This window comes from Battus philenor, unplaced genomic scaffold (genome assembly GCF_028537555.1).
Source record: "Battus philenor isolate CCGP_79_NKW_IND1 unplaced genomic scaffold, ilBatPhil1.0.hap1 SCAF_10, whole genome shotgun sequence".
In the NCBI taxonomy this organism is placed as follows: domain Eukaryota; kingdom Metazoa; phylum Arthropoda; class Insecta; order Lepidoptera; family Papilionidae; genus Battus; species Battus philenor.
The window spans coordinates 10,135,363-10,152,060 of NW_027181662.1; the positions used below are offsets into that span (position 1 = coordinate 10,135,363).

Consider the following 16,698-nt stretch of genomic DNA (forward strand, 5'->3'; position numbering starts at 1 on the left):
TAGAATTAGATATTATTATCTGTAAGCACTGAATACGTTCCTGATCATGCATGCTCCGCCCATTACAAGCAACAAAAGTTGGCCTGCGTTCCTTCAAAACATCTCGTTTGGAGGCCATTTTGACGATGGCGTGCAAAAGAGATAGCGCTATTACGAATGCACGAGCGTAAGCAAGACACTTATGCAAAGTTAGTCTAGTTTTAATGTGGTTAGAAATGCGTGGGGACTATTTTCTGTTTAAGTGTGCAATGGCAGATCAGATCCCATGCCGGAATCGGTGAGTTGGTTAGTCGGGTTTAAATCTACTGCTGCTTATATTTTTACTATTAAATTATTTTGTTACCTAACTATAAAAATAGATTTTTTTTAACAAGTGTAATTAAAGATTTCGATATTATTTTATCTATAAAAGTAGTTTAGAAATAAAAAGTGTAAATACTGATAATTAAATGTAATTTAATTATCAATTACCAGAGTCTTTTTTAATCAATGATAATTCCTTGTTTACTGTATAAATTATCTATTATTTATAATATGCTTAGATTAATCGATAAATGATAATTAAATTAATTTCGTTTTGTTATTTAAAAATACTCATTCCAAATGGTAGAGTAAAAGTACCATTTAAAGTTAAGTGATATATTAGTCGTAATAAATTAATACAAATATGTAGTGTTATTACTTTAATTTTTTTATTAATTTCAGTGTCCATGAAAACGGAATATTGTCAATGTTTCTCAGTAATTGTCAATGATATAATTAGAAGCCTCGAAGGTTATCACCTAGACGAATAGAGTACTACGATCAGTAAATCAGAACTCATGTTTTTAAAAGTTGTACACGTGAACTGTTCAGTTTTACTTTCTATTATTTTCTACAGTGCAACGAAGAAAAACAGTAAAGTGTCTGTTAAATTACAGAAAGCACAGTTAGCATAACCCTTAAAATCCACATTTACGACACCTCCATTCATTTAAACATTGAATGCCTCGTAAAAGCCAAGCCGCCATCAAGTGACGTCAACTAACTGCTGTGACGTTGTAGATCCAGCAGCCCCCATTAGATGGCGCTAAAGACAACCGCATCACACCGAGCTCGTAAAAATAAATTTTATTGTTATGACGAAAATAAAACGCTTGTCGTCAATTTAAACATCATTTTACTGTGTAATAAGATTTATTTTATAGTTAACAAGTGTCTTGATGAATTTATATGGCCGAATGATGTATAAAGCAATAAAAATCTGTGTTATGGGCGCTTTATCGCGATTCTATAGACATTTACATATTTCTTATTAGTTTAAATAATGTTATATAACACTATATATTTTTTTATAATGATCACTCATTACAAATGATAGACCGGTTATTAGAGTTATTTGGTTCGGTTATTTGTCCGTAGTATTTTATGAACGAATAAAAAATTGCGTTAAGTTTATTTTATTTCAATTCATGCAAAGATGACATATAATTTAAGTAAACACTCAATGGATTATATAATAAATATGTTACGTTTATAACACAAATTAACATTTTTTGGTAATTTATTTTTATAATTGTATTAAAGTCAGTGTCGAACAACGAAAATTTTAAGCCTGTTGGCAGATTACATCGCTAGATGGCAGGAAAAATGCAATAATTTTGTACAAATAAAAACACGCATAATTTATATTGGTTTCACGTTTATTTGAGTTTTTATAATATACTTATTATTTTCACTTAAACTAATTATATGTTATTGCTCACTATTAATTATAACATATGTTGCTTTAATACGTCCACAGATGGAGCCACTACAGGGTTATGAAAATTAAAGCCTTTGTTTATCACTGGTGGCAAAGAAAACCTTACCGATGATAAGAAGTAACTGCTTCTAACGTTACCATTCTTCTGGGTACAAGCTTTTGTTTTCATAATGTTGTTCCCGGGCGCAGCCATTTCTCACCTAATGCGAAAAACCGGGTATTATAAGACTTCAGCGGTTTCTTCGTTTAAATGACTCAAAAACTAGCCTTGAGGATAATCGCTTTCAAGACGCACAGCGGTTGGCGGTGATGGTGGCTCCTCTGTCATAAATGTTCTTCACCAATTTTATAGGCAGTATCGAAACAATAGTTATCTGATAGGAAAAGACTGTTGGTGTGTAATAAATAGATTACGCCTCTTTCGGAGTGCTGTTTGTATAAATGGGCACCTAAATGCCTGTTAAGCTTCCTTTTACTTGATTCATGAGCGAACTGCAAGAGATGTCAACGATTTATATTTACATTTTCACACGAGGATCACACTAAATATTTATAGATTCTATATACATCTGGAAATCTATAGATGAAGCGTATCTAGCTGTGGACGTCAAATGATAGAAATGATGATAATGATTACGGAGCGATTTGGATAACCTCGCTTTTAGTTTAAGTACAGGAACTTTTGTAGGTTTAGAAAAAGGAAGCAACTCGTGGTAGCACAGCGAAGAAACCGGGGAAACTACAGCTATTCGAGATGTGCCTAGGCACAGTATATTGAATGGTAACAGTACTTTCTGTAGGTGATCGTGAGACTCATCTAGTACTACGAGAGATCACCCTAGAGGGTTTTATTAAGGTGTCGCATTTAACCTTGGCATTACCCAGAGAATAGGGAATACATTTTATAATTGTACTTTTCCTGTCCTGAGTACACAGGGATAACAGTTACAGTCATAATTTGCTTAAATTACTTATTTCCATACTTTTTTTTTCTTCCATCTAAACGTAATCCATTCATTCCGATTTTGTTCCTCACAAATTCTCGTATTCCATTTCATTCTCTATCTTTCTTTCATACCTCACCCAACGTTGCCTTCCCTTAACGAATAAATACACACAGAAAATATTATACACACAAAAATTCTATTCCTGACCAAAAACTAGGTCCTGCGATGGATCGTAGTTGATGCTTTATAGATTGAGTTAAATAAAAAATATAGAAGAATTAAATCTGCCTTTCATTAAAAGGACTAAATTCGAGACTCATGACTGCGAGTTTATTTTAAGAACAGAATAAAAATAAATATCCAGAAGGTATATCATGTCAACAAAACTGATTAAGATTTCTTAATGGCATTCGGTAAAAGAAGATGTCATATTCTTTAAGTCTGAATCTTTAGTTTCCTAGTTATCCTAGTTGTTAACCTCTTTGCCGAGGGTTGTGATCTGCTGAATAGGGAAATAACTTCTGCTTCGTCATGCCTCGCCACCTGTCTTAGACATCGTAGAGCATGAAGTTTGGTGGCGCGTGTCGAGTGGATTTAATTAAACCATCTGAAGGAACTTTTTCTCGGATGTTAACTCTCGACTTTACCAGTCACCATCCTGGATATGTGACCCAAAAAATGCAGTATTCGTCATAGGTCGATGGTAGGAAGCCTTGTTTTTAGATGACCTATAATGGGCTCGTTGGTGTATAAACAAGTTCACAAAATTTACGAAAATGAAAAAACAAAACGGACTCAAGCGGCTATATGAAAAAAAGCCAAGTAACTGGCCAGTTTGTAACGTTTTTTTAATGGTAAGTGGAACACTATTAGTTGTTTAAAAATACATTTTGTTTCTGTATTATATCTTGCCATTTTTTTCACGTGTAAGCACCAGACTTCTTATTCCAGTTCTTATTCAGACAAAACCTATGGTCAAGTATTACGGTAAAATTATTATCATTTCAGTCATAAGATGTCAACTGCTGGGTCACCCCAATTGATTTCTAATTGAAATTGGATCGTCCTTTGGAGATCTTAACAAAGTCGACTGTTCACCTTATGGTCCGACGTCTGCGTTTGCTGATCCGTTGTCTCCACATGAGAACCTTAAGGCTTCACCGACCATCTATTTTGCGCGCTATGTAGCTTATACACTGCCACTTCAAGTTGCCAATCCGCTGGACTATGTCGGGTACTTCTGTTCGTCTACGGATCTCCTTATTTCTCGACAAGGAAAGGAGCTGTTAGGAGTGGTGTTAAACTATTTTCTTAACTTCATATTAAATTTCTAAACATGTCTCATTCAAATTAAAATTAATTGCGTTGTAAAAAACATTTGTAAAAAATTACGTTAAAAGATATATAATTGTATCAGCTCATAAGTTTGATACGTCAAAGATTCCACAAATCAATCAAGGAGTCGGTTCTCTAACAGAAAGGCGTACCGTAACTAAGCCTCGAACTAACGAAGCGGGTCGTAAATAAACCCACCTCGCCGGCTCATAACGGCGCATTATAAACGCATTGATTGATAGCAATCGCACGACCACTCGTAAAGCCGCACGCTCGATAAAAAGGAAAATTGCTGTCATAAACGCGCTGTAATAGACCGAGCGTAGACATCTAGACGTCGCGCCGCGTCCTTACGCGATAAAGACATAAACAATCAACTCCTTTATCTCTATTAAGCGGGTGATACTTTAAACAAGTCAATAATGGTTCAATAAACGTCCGGAGAGCGGGATAATAACGAACCGCGCGTCGGCCGCTCGTAAACTTTCGAATTTATAACTGAGGTTTAGCCCCGGCGGCGGATACGAAATAATCGGTGCGGTGTTTACTGTGCCTCTACAAACGGCGCAATCCACGTGACTTTTACGAGCACTCAAGTGGTAGTAAAAATCGTGTTTACGGCACGTGCCCTGCGCCGGCGCCGGGCCATCTGTCGCTTGCATGCGAATGAGCTCGCCGCTACGATCTGCCTTTTTGCGTTCGCATTAGATCGCTAATCGGATCGCAAAACTCAATAAATGTCAATAAAATTAACGTAAACGCTTCGGAATTTGGGTGAATTCTAAAATCATTTACATAATTATTTAGTTATGGAGTTTTATTTCTTTATCCGGCTACTGAAGTGTTGGATTTTTTTTTTATTTTCACATACAGAACTCTAAAAAACTAATTTTAATTATTTATTTTTAGATGTTCTACCTGATATAATTTGCACAGAAAGTAATGCGGAGGGATTTATTATGAACTTGTATAGTGTATATAACTGGAAGCGAATACATTAGATGGGGAATTAGAATTTATTGGCATAGATCTCAAAATTGGCAAATTCATTTACGAGACTAAAAGCTGTGGTTTCCTGGCCTTCCAATTGGGCTGGTCCTTCTACCTCCAGTCTAGAGATAGAAGGATGCAGAGAACTACAGAGTATGCAAGGCAAGGGAGTCTCATATCCAGCAGAGGATAAATGTAGAAATATGATGATAAGCATCATCAGCTTTATTTTAGCCTTAGGATGTTTATTGCTAAACATAGGCCTGTGGGAAGCGGTCTGCATGCAGCATCATTAACAAGACCTGTCCATCTTGTGGGTGGACGTCTCACGAAGTTCTGGTCGATCCATGACCTAAACTCCAGAACCTTATCTTGCCAATCCGTTGGTCTATGTCAGTTATATTCGTCCGTCTACAAATCTCCACATTTCTGATTGGATCTCTTAAAGAAATCCTGCACATAGCCCCAACACGGGCAAGATATGGTTGGTTTTTTTATTTAATGACTTCCAAAAAAAAGACTAATTTCAGGAGTTTCAGAGTAAAAAATCGCATTACTGGCTGGACTATTTACAATGACAAACTCTATGTTAATTTGTACTGCAAATAATTAGCATAATTAGCATTAAACATGAAATAGGACTGGATTATGTTGAAATAAGTAGTTACTTTCCGCCAAGAAAACATGAAACTTCCTTCTATATTAATTCGCAGTAGTAGCGGAAAATTAAGACAAAGACGGAGACGTTTCTCGTTATTGCAACGTGTTTATAATTAGTGAATAATAATATTACGTTTTAATGTTTTTTTTTAATAATTCAATTGCTCCAATTATTATTACTTTGCGACTTTTTTGTTGATGGAAAACACTAGATGCGTGCGGCTTCCAAACCGTCTTATTGAAAATCAACAGAAGAGACCCAAGTCTTGCAGAGAACGTCATATGATTGAAACAATGATGACATAATAATTTATATCAATGTAATGTAGCATTTTATTTTGTTAATAATTAATGCTATTTGCCCGTTGTCATTTACATCATCACGGGGTTTGAGAAAGAAGCCTCGACGCCTTTACTTTATTTATTTCACGCTCATTGGTAGGTCACCAAATTCTCAGCTCGTTAAGACATTCTTTAAAGTAACTGTGTGTCACGACATTTGAGGATACCTCAGCTTAATTAAGCTTTTATTCAATACAGGGTTAATAATTGATTCAGTGCAAATAAATTACATTCTATCAGAATACAACGATAAAACTTTCTTGATAAAGATATTGAGTAACGCTTGGTCAACAGAATAGTTTTTATTCCCTTACAAAAAAAGATAAAATGCGTAGTAAGTGAATACGGTGAAGTGTACACTCAGTTTGACGTTCTGCTTGTAACTTTCTATTATTATTTCTTAGTAAAGTTATATTTAAAACAATCAATTATGATGCGCGAAATAGCCTTAATAGGATGAAAATAAAGTTATATAGTAACTTCTCATCAATAATATGACGATAGACCACAAAAGTCTATATAGTTAACATGATACGTATATCTATTTACAAGAAATATTACTAAAGTATGGCGGTAATTGAGTTTTGACGTTTAAACTGGATTAATCAGTGATAAAAATTAAAACTGAAATGAAATTAATTGAAAAAACAGCAACGAACAGCTTGTAGAAAAACACTTCTATTGATACAATACTTTGACAAAGAGATACGTTTTTAAAATTTCGTCAATGTCGAGAATGTTATTAAGGTTTATTTGATAAAACTAAAGTATGTTAAAAAATAAAACTGAAATATTTCTTATTTAATTCTTATTAGTAATTGTGGCTTGAACTTATAAGAATTTTTTTAAATAAGTGTATAGTTTATATCAGATTTGACAGTCATCTGTTATTAAAAAAAGCCGAATTTAAAAAACCATGTATTGAAATTGTTTCAAAAGGCTATTGACTTAAAATCTCTTATTGCTTTAATGACAACAGTCGGTAGCGACTTGCCTCTAGTGTCTTCCAACGTTCTTAACCATGTATCCACCATAAATGGACGTTCTTCACTGCGGTTGCCAGACCATGGTCTCCAGTCCAGAAACTTAAGGCCACTGCGGCCATCGGTTCTGTTATTAACTTCCCAATCTACTAGGTAATAACTGTTACTTTCATTATGGAAATTATCCTTCCTGAAAATTCGTGGAAAAATCCCGAGCATGGCCTTCTTCATAGCTCATTAAGCTACTTTGAGCTTGCTGAGGAGGCCTGAAGGGAGTCCATGTTTCAGTGCCATAAGTCATCACCGTCAACACACATTAGTAGTAGACAGCATTTTTTAATGGAGACATTGTTGTACTTTTTTTATTAAATAAAAATAGTAATACGCTATATACATAACATAAAGATTCCTAGCATTTCTTTTAAAGGTAAGGGAAGCTTGTAACTGTTTACATTTTTTTCTTAAGGTAAGTTTTTAAATGTTTTTAAAATTCTTTAAACATCTTTTGAGAAAGCTACAAAAAGATACTCAAAAATATGCACGTCGCTCGTGAGCTTCGGTTTGCCGACCCCTTCAAACTTGCTCATATAATGCACTTAGAATTGTGCGGTTATATGCATATTAAAACCAATGATTTACCATGAAGTAAAACAAATTCGATTTATTTTTTGTTTGTAACAAAAAAATTTCATCTACTAACTTGAAAATAATAATGGTTTTTTTAATAGTAGATGGTGTTAAGATGTCGTTTTGTATTTCGTCAGTAAGAAGCTTTAAAGATTGTACACCTATTTCCAATCACCCTGTAAGTAAGGCAACATATGCAAAGCTTTGATTCTCAAGCATGTGTGACACTGTATTGGTTTAGATATTTTTTTATCTTACTTTTAAAAAAAACGTTCTAGGTTTCCATGTCATTATAATCTTGAAAAATATTTGCGGATGGTCATAAAATAATAAAACACTATTTAATATCTGATGATACACACACAAACGATATAAATCTTATGATACATGTTTTTTTTTTATGGGAAACTCGCTGCTGCCCAAATGACATTTGCAGATTCCGCGGGTAAGAGGTGGCATGGCGTGTACGCCTAGCCTAAGATCTCTTTTCAAATAGAAAAGCTTGAAGGCTACCGGGAGAGCCTCTGCTATGACCGCTACATGTTACCTGATTGGGAGGTCGCCGAGCTCTTAGATAGCTTCGGTGAACATTCCATGGAGGGACTAACCTCAAGGACCCAACAATTGTTAATATTCTTTTCATTATTAGTACCCATAAAGGCATTTTGATGCTTCGGCACTATTTTAAATTTATATTCAAAATCGCATTTATACATTCACCAAAGGTTGATCATACATTGCTGAAAGTATAGAAGCGCTGCCAAGGAATATTGAAAGAGAAGTTGTATATGTCCAATACCTTTCTCCTATTATAATCTATGTAGATATCCTGAGCAATGTAGAGATTGTCTCCTAACAATCACTAGGAATTCCGTTAACAAAATTTATAAGTACAAGCATAAGTTCTGTCGTCTTCTGAAGATTTCAGAGATCTTTTCGATTCTTAAATATGGTAAAATAAAATTTTAAACCAAGATTGAATGATATAAATAAAATAACATGTTTAATATAAATTTCTTCTGCATTTTTTATTTCACATCCATCTAGCATAGATGTTTTGCGAAAATAATTTACGACTAGAAATATGTAGCGGACGTTTTGAACAAATATTGTTTCAAATTTTTCACATTTTTACTTTTCATTTATCGTGATTTCTTTGTCCAATTGGTCATAATATCTACTAGGCAGCATGTCTCTTTAGATGTAGTCCTGTTACATGTTACCAATGTCCATCTGGTCAGAAACGATAAATAGATATAATGATATTTCGGTTGGTAAGCTCCGTAGATGATGATCTTTCTGTACACGAGTTGTTCCATATTTTGTCAAGATACGCAGTTATATCTCAAAACGTGCAATAAAACTGTTTGGTATCGAACTTTGATTGGCCCAACTTTATGATTAAAAAACAGAAACATGAAAAGAATAATGCTTTCAAAATGAAAATGGACAATGATTTACCAATTGTCTAACTTCGTGTACGTATTAATTTTCTTCAGAGATTCTTACAGACAAGCTAGAAAATGTAAACTGCTACAACCTGTATAAACACACTAGACATACTACATAATAATTTTAAAAATGGAATTCATTACATTTAAATTTTTGATTGAGGCACTATGGTGTTATGAAAATCGCCCTCATTTTAGTTATATCAGTTTTTTTAAATGAAATAATTTTGAACATTTTACAAATTTAACTTTTGTAATAAAATTACACTGCGTTGTTAATTTAAAGTAATTAGTATGTAAGGTTTCCTTTCATTAGTGCGTTTATTATTTTTTCATGTGCAGGTTATTTAACGCATACCTGAGCATTAAGAACCATTCAGAGAATACTACTATAATTACTTGTAATCTTTAAAAAAACAGAAGCAACCCAACTCTTTGGGAACGTCTACGATCCTAAATTGGTTGTAAATAGCGCGTAACTTAAAAAAAAATCTCCAGTGGCACATCCCGCCCTTTTATCTTTGTGTATTTGCTTAAAGAGGTGTTTGCAATAAAAATGTGAGCGTGTCTCTGTACCAGCAGCCATTCATTCGTTTGATGACTTCATTTGGACGCGCTAACTGAGTGCTCTTGCGATAATGCGCCATTGTTTACCCTTCAATAGTGCGCTTCGAACTGCACGCGCCTTATAGCGTTAGACAAAGACGGCTATACATCACTTGAGCTCGACATGATTACGCGCGTTCCACAAATAGCGACCGTCCCATTCGCGCGCGCTTGTTTTGCGTAAAGGGCGATAGCGACGCCGATATCAGCCATAAAAACAGGTAGTAGAAGAAATAATAATCATCTTTACGACTTCTCACTCTATTCAGCACCTTGTTACGATACTGCGCTCATTGTGGCCCGGTTGAGGAGCGGTTGTAAAATCTTTTCTTTACTCGACCGTTTCACTAATTGTACGTTTATGAGTTTACGACTTTTGCGGCTTAACTCCGTGTCATACCGAGCTTTGTCGCAACTTTTTTTTTATTTGTTACTTTTGATAATACATTTACGAGCTTTTCTCATTTTTATTTACAATAAACTTAAACAAATATAAAACACAATTACAAGGCTTAACACTTTGAGTGGTAACCAGACAAGAACTTGAGATTTTTTACCGCAACCACGTGCTCGCGGTGTGATAAGGAATAGAAAAGAGAGCGTAACTGATAATATTTATAGTGATTAGCGAAAAGGGGACGGAACAATGGTCGGAGTAGCGGCGGCAGGCGGCGCGGGGCGGCGCGCGTGTTGCTGCCAGTGTCAGTAGACTGCGTGAGCCGAGCCGCGCCGGTCGTCTCGACATTCTCCCGACGCTCGCACCAACAAACTTCGCTCGCGACACACGACCAACCCTGACCGCCGCAACCGCCAGCCACCAAAAACGTAAACACCAGCAATCGCTTTATCACTAGCAGGCCCATTATGACGCTCAAGTGACGTTTTATAGGCAATAAAATTAATAGTCATACTCGCGTTATCTTAGCGAGTCGGGCCGCGATGACATAAGTGCCGAACTGAGTGACGTCTGTGCCGGACTGTTCAAGATGAACTCGTACTTCGAGCAGGGCGGCTTCTATGGCGCGCACGGGGTCCACCAGAGCGGCGGCGGTGGCGACCAGTACCGCGGTTTCCCCCTTGGCCTGACGTACGCGCAACCGCACGCGCTGCACCAGCCGCGTCCGCAGGACTCGCCCTACGACGCCTCCGTCGCGGCAGCCTGCAAGCTCTACTCCGGGGAACAGCAGTACGCCAAGGCAGACTGCGCCAAACCGGGCGCTGACCAGAACGGCTACGGCGCCAAGGATTGGGGCTCGAGCTTGGGCGCTCTCGTAAGGCCCGCCGCATGCACCCCGGAAGCGCGCTACAGCGAGTCCTCTAGCCCGGGCCGGGCTCTGCCCTGGGGAAACCAGTGCGCTCTACCCGGAGCCGCAGCCAGCGCGCAACCCGTCCAACATCAACCCACCAACCACACCTTCTACCCTTGGATGGCTATAGCAGGTAAGCTATTCACACTTTCTACCCAAGCATACTTTTTGACCCTTTGATCATTCTTATTCGAAATCTCTTTATTGAAGTAGGCATTTACAAGCACTTTTGATCCTCAATTATTTTAAAATTATTAGTCAGCTACAACCAGCTCGGAATGCTGATCTGCTGAGAAGAGCCGGCTTGAAACCCAAGAGATATACTCTTTAATCAAAATTTATTAATTTTTGATACATACCTCTAAATACAAAACGTAACTGAGTTAAAAGTTTGATGAACTAAAAATGATTGCTATAATAAAATTGATATCATAACATAATTTAATTTTAGATTTAAAACTGAAAAGAAAGGTCTAAGATTTCTGGAGGAATTTTATTATTGCTCTTAATTCTACTTATAAAAACAGTCATAAAACTTTCATAAAGATTCAACATTTATCATTTTAAAAAGTTACCCAAATTTAAGAAATTAAAAAGTAAAATTAAAATTTGTAAAAACGTAAAAAATACATAGATCACCATTAGATAATATATCAGTATCAGTAAAAATTCCAAATTCTTCACGTCATTTGCAGCCCTAAAACGGCGCAGTAGAAATTTTATTCTCATGAACGGGCCTATATGTAGCTCTAATACGTTTACAATAAGACACCAATAAGAAAATCGTTAAATTCCGTGAGGTAGCAAACGATAATATCTGAAGTATCAATAAAACGCACATAAAATGAACGACCCTCGTTAACACCTTATTAGTGCGACAGATTTGAGTGCCATTCATAATTTATTGCGGCCATCAAAATAAATATGTCTTTTTAAACATAACAATAAAAACTATTTACAGAAGATTGATGCAGTCCATAAAATATATTCTACAAGTCCTATTTATGAACGAAAATTAAAATAATTTTTAATGTCTTAACTAAAAATATTATAATCTAGTAATTTAAAAGTAAAATTTTTGATTTTTATCTATTCTAATATCAAATAGTGTACAACTCGAATTGGTTTATTATGCGTTGATTATTTTTATAACATGTATATTATTAACACTTCTACACATAATACGTTTAATATTTCCTATTTATATATATTTATAATGATTAATATTTTTTAATATTCTTATATTTTATTTATTCACTATATCTTGCTTAGCCATTTATTTCAAATATTTTACCATGAACTACATAATAAAGTACTAAAAAGTACTTAGAAATAATGTTTAAAAGTTTTTACTCAAATTGCGTTTTTACTATAGTTAATAATTTTATATATTATCTCAATGATTTTTTTAAAAAAAATTGCTCTGTATGTACATAAATGTATTTTTAGTAAATAAATTGAACACTATAAGAACTCACTAATAGAATAGAAGTCCGGAGACCGACGTTCCTTGTACAAATAAATTACCAATAAACTAACATAATTATTACAATTCACTCGTTAAAATATTTAATAAGTAAAATAATGCTTATTAAAAATATAATAACTGATCATAAAAAATGTAGTGATCCGGCATTTTCCTTAAAATCGTCAAAAAATTGTTTCAATTTTTGAGCACCTTGCTGCAACTTGATTAAAGTTATATTACCACTCCGTTATAGATTGATTAGTGCAATTAAATTTAGATGTCATGTCATTTATAGTAAAAATTCAATAGGAAATGGGATTACATTAAATAATTTTATATTCCAAAAATAAGACACAGACTTAATCCAATCATATTAAATATTTAATTCTTTAACATGTTAAATTTTTAAATAACGAGCCGAAATTTTTAATAGTCTTGATTAAAAATAAGCAAATCGCTTAAGTCAATTTACAAGCATCCTTTCTAGTTTTAAGTACAAATCAAATGTAATATATATAACGAATTTATTAATACATATACGTATCAAGTACATACAAATTGTAATGCGATATTTTAGCGCTCCTCGGAACAGGCGCGCGCGCATTTCGCCCGCTCGGGTCAACGGCACGGTCTAGTTTGGGCGCATTATTATTAACTTTAGGACTCCATGATGACCGATCAACATACAAAATATTTCTATTCTAGGCATTAAACTAAGCTATAACCCATTTATTGAAATTGATAAAGTAATACACTTCTCTAGGATACTGATTACGAATATTGCATATCCGTCATGGGTCTCAGATTACACATCTGTTTCTTATTATCAAATCTAAAATTAAAATTATATTAATAAATGAATCTTATATTATGCAAAAGTTTTTAGTTGATTGAAATCCGTGATAATTGGTTTGTAGACTCATTTATACGGTTGATATTATAATTTGTTTACATTGTTAATTTTAATTTAAAAAAAAACGAGCTTCTGTCCGGCTCTTCTCAGCAGATCGGCATTCCGAGTCGGCGATAGCTTACGACTTATATATAATTTCCGATTCAAAAGTTTGTATAAATACCTATTTGAATAAATATATTTTAAATATGAATAAGAAAATGTATTAAAACATATTTCCAATTAGTTCTTATGATATTTAAGAATCCATTACGTCATAAGAATTGGTCCAATAAGATTCAATCCTACACGATTTGTACTCGAATTCCAAATACAAAAAGAATCGAAGGCTTGTCGGTCTGAGGGGATATCACTACCGTAATTAACACGGTGCGTGTGGTCCCGCTTCTCATAACTCATGCGACTTGATAAAATTAAGTAATGCGGCCAAAAAAAAATATAACTTAAGTTAGTAGTCGCTGCGTCGGCTATATTTCACTCAAGGTTTCACGCAACGCAACCTGCGAAAACAATACAAGGACGTGAACTGTATAATACTTAAGGACAGTCCGTTGAACGGCTCTCCCCGCGGTGGGAAGACGGTGCGGCGCGTAGATGGATGATTTCAAGTTTTTGTTATTTCTGCATAAAAATTTTAAAGCAACAAAAAAAAACAATTTTTAAAACACGTTAATAATAAATAAATCCAACAGTTACAATTAAATTGACTAAACATTACAACATTTCACATGTTTTAAATGATATGTAAAAAAAAATAATTTTAAAAATAGAAGAGAAATCTTTAATTTGTCAGGAAAATACAGTAATACGTATTGCATAAATCTTTTTTGTGTGTTGTATTTTAGTGTATTACATCGGTGTCTATTGATAAAGCGATAAATTATTGAAGTCACAATTTCAAATGTATTGGCCATGTTGATTTAATTTTTCCGTTAACATAAATAAATGTAAATAATTTAACATGTTAGTTTAAGTGTAAAATAGAAAGAAAACATTTATTGCTAAAAGAAAAAATAAACGATTAAATATTTTTTAAATCTCCGTCGTGATTTGATAACTTTTTCCAATAAGAGTATGTAGCGTCGTTACCCAGGTTGTAAATCTGAAAACAATAAAAAGACAATGTTAGAGAGATGTCTATGATAAAACCCGTAATTTAAATTAATAAATTGTTATTAGTGTATAAACCACTTAAGAAAATGTTAAAATCAGTCACCGTTTCCAAAAAATAAACGAAATCCACCGACGTTTACTCATATCTAAGTTATCAATACATAAAACATTGCAAACGGTTGATAAAAAAAGCAATTTGAATTAAACGTTACATGAGCTGCGGTACATGTTAAATGTTAAAACATAAATACCAGTTTCGTTTGAACGCGTGTGGGTCATTTTACTCGCGTTGTTAATAGTAACGACTTTTTATTTTAGCTCTCATTATTATTCATATGAGATGTTTAAAAATGTCTCCGCTCTGTCTTCTCAAACATTAATTGCCAGTCTTTGAGTTCAATATCTATCGATATTAATTGTAAAATAATTTCCTACTCTACGTTTTGGTAAACGTTGTCGTCACGTATATCCCAGCATATGTTAGTCCACCGTTAATATTTCTTCTTTAATATTCAGTTTCCTACATCCAGGATGATTAGTTTTGAGCGTAAAAGCTCATTTCCTGTCAATTAATATACAATACGCCCTATCTGAAAATCAATGGTTACAGAAATAATAAAAAAACGTAATTGTTTAAAATCTGTACCTGCATACTTTGTACTCTCAGAACTTATTGGCCTGTAGTATTCCGGTAAAAAATAAATTAATGTAATATATTTCAGAGTAATCACTTTATACAGGTTGATGTGTAAGTGTTAAAGTTATTTGTAGACAAGTACATTCATCCCTTTAAATCTTTAACACATTTAACCCATCAGCCTGTATAATAAAGATTTATGTGTACGTCATCGTGTGCATTTGTAAAGGCAATACTTATAATACTGAGTCAATATTCAGCAAGTTTACACTTTATTAAAACCGGAATAACAGAGAGTGCCTCTATACAAGATTCATCAAGTGTAACAGCACATCAGAAAACTCTGTCAAATACAGATGTCTGCAGCACGGAGCAAATCCTTAAAGTTGTATTGTGCCCTACTCTGTTACAATACAGATGATTTTTGCAAATCTAATGGAGAGTGTCTTAAATAATCTAATACTCTGTATAATTTTTATAGTATTTCTAATCTACTTTTTTTTTAATTTCTTGTGAAGCTTTTGGTATGACATCTGTTGGATTCTTTATGATTTCAAGTAATATATTTTTTTTATTTGTAGTAGTTTTATTTTATGTGATTTAGATTTTATAGTGATATAGTTAGTATGTAATTCGAATATTCTGCAATAATTTTTTGCGTCTCTATAGAAAAAAATAAAAAGAAACTTCCATATTTTTCGTTACCTCACTGTTTTCGTTGATTTCTCGATTATTCGAGCTCCTGTTATTACTTACACGAAACAACTATTGAATAAAAAATCGTCTGTAAATTTTCGTTACTTACTAAATTTATATTTACGGTATTAAGTTACATTTACTAAATATTTGCAATCAGTTTAAGAAAAATGTAAATAGTTTTTGTATCATACATACAAAATAAATTTACAGAACTCGCATAATCTCTTTTAAATATTTAAAAAAAAATATATTTATTTACGTACATGTAAGGAAGGAGTCACCCCTGCGGACGCGTTTAAATATGTAATTGATCCCCCTAAGTGTGAGTGCAGATCACAGGCGCTGCGCCTTTACCTTGCATATAAACCTAACTTAACCTTAACACAAGACCTGACCCTATAATTTCTAAACAGGTTTCGAAATTGGCGACCGAATTTCGCTTGCGGCGATACATTTTAAATGGTTCTTTATTAAAGAGAAATGAGATATTGTAATCACTACCTAGTTGCTTACTCCCAGTACGCTACTATTCTTGTTTTACTTCTTTTATTTACTTTATGTTAGTTCAGATCCAAGGGCAATACTGATTCAGTATTGATACATGTGCAAATATTTACATACAGACTTTAAATTATTTATTACAACCAAATATTTGTCTATCTTGATTTCAAGTCATATTCTGTTTGTTTATTAAAAAAAATTCTATGATTTTATAGTGAAGAAAATTTTTAACTGTATTCGGTGTGTTTTAAAAAATTCTTAGTTATAATCTTGGAACGTTTAATCCAATTGCAAGCAAACGATTTTCAATTCTATAATGTAACAAATATGATCTTAAATGTAATGGAAAGTCAGGCGTTAGATATCTGTAGAGGA

At 33.9% G+C, this 16,698-nt stretch overlaps 1 protein-coding gene across 1 annotated transcript in view; it reads left to right on the plus strand.

Annotated features, from left to right (window-relative positions):
• Positions 1-10,155: 10,155 nt before the first annotated feature.
• LOC137925893 (homeotic protein ultrabithorax) overlaps positions 10,156-16,698 on the plus strand; it is a 142,596-nt gene continuing 136,053 nt past the window's right edge. Inside the window, exon 1 of the mRNA XM_068769375.1 lies at positions 10,156-11,125. Within this exon, the coding sequence (XP_068625476.1) occupies positions 10,672-11,125 (454 nt within the window). The 5' untranslated portion in view covers positions 10,156-10,671. The remainder of the gene's footprint in view (positions 11,126-16,698) is intronic.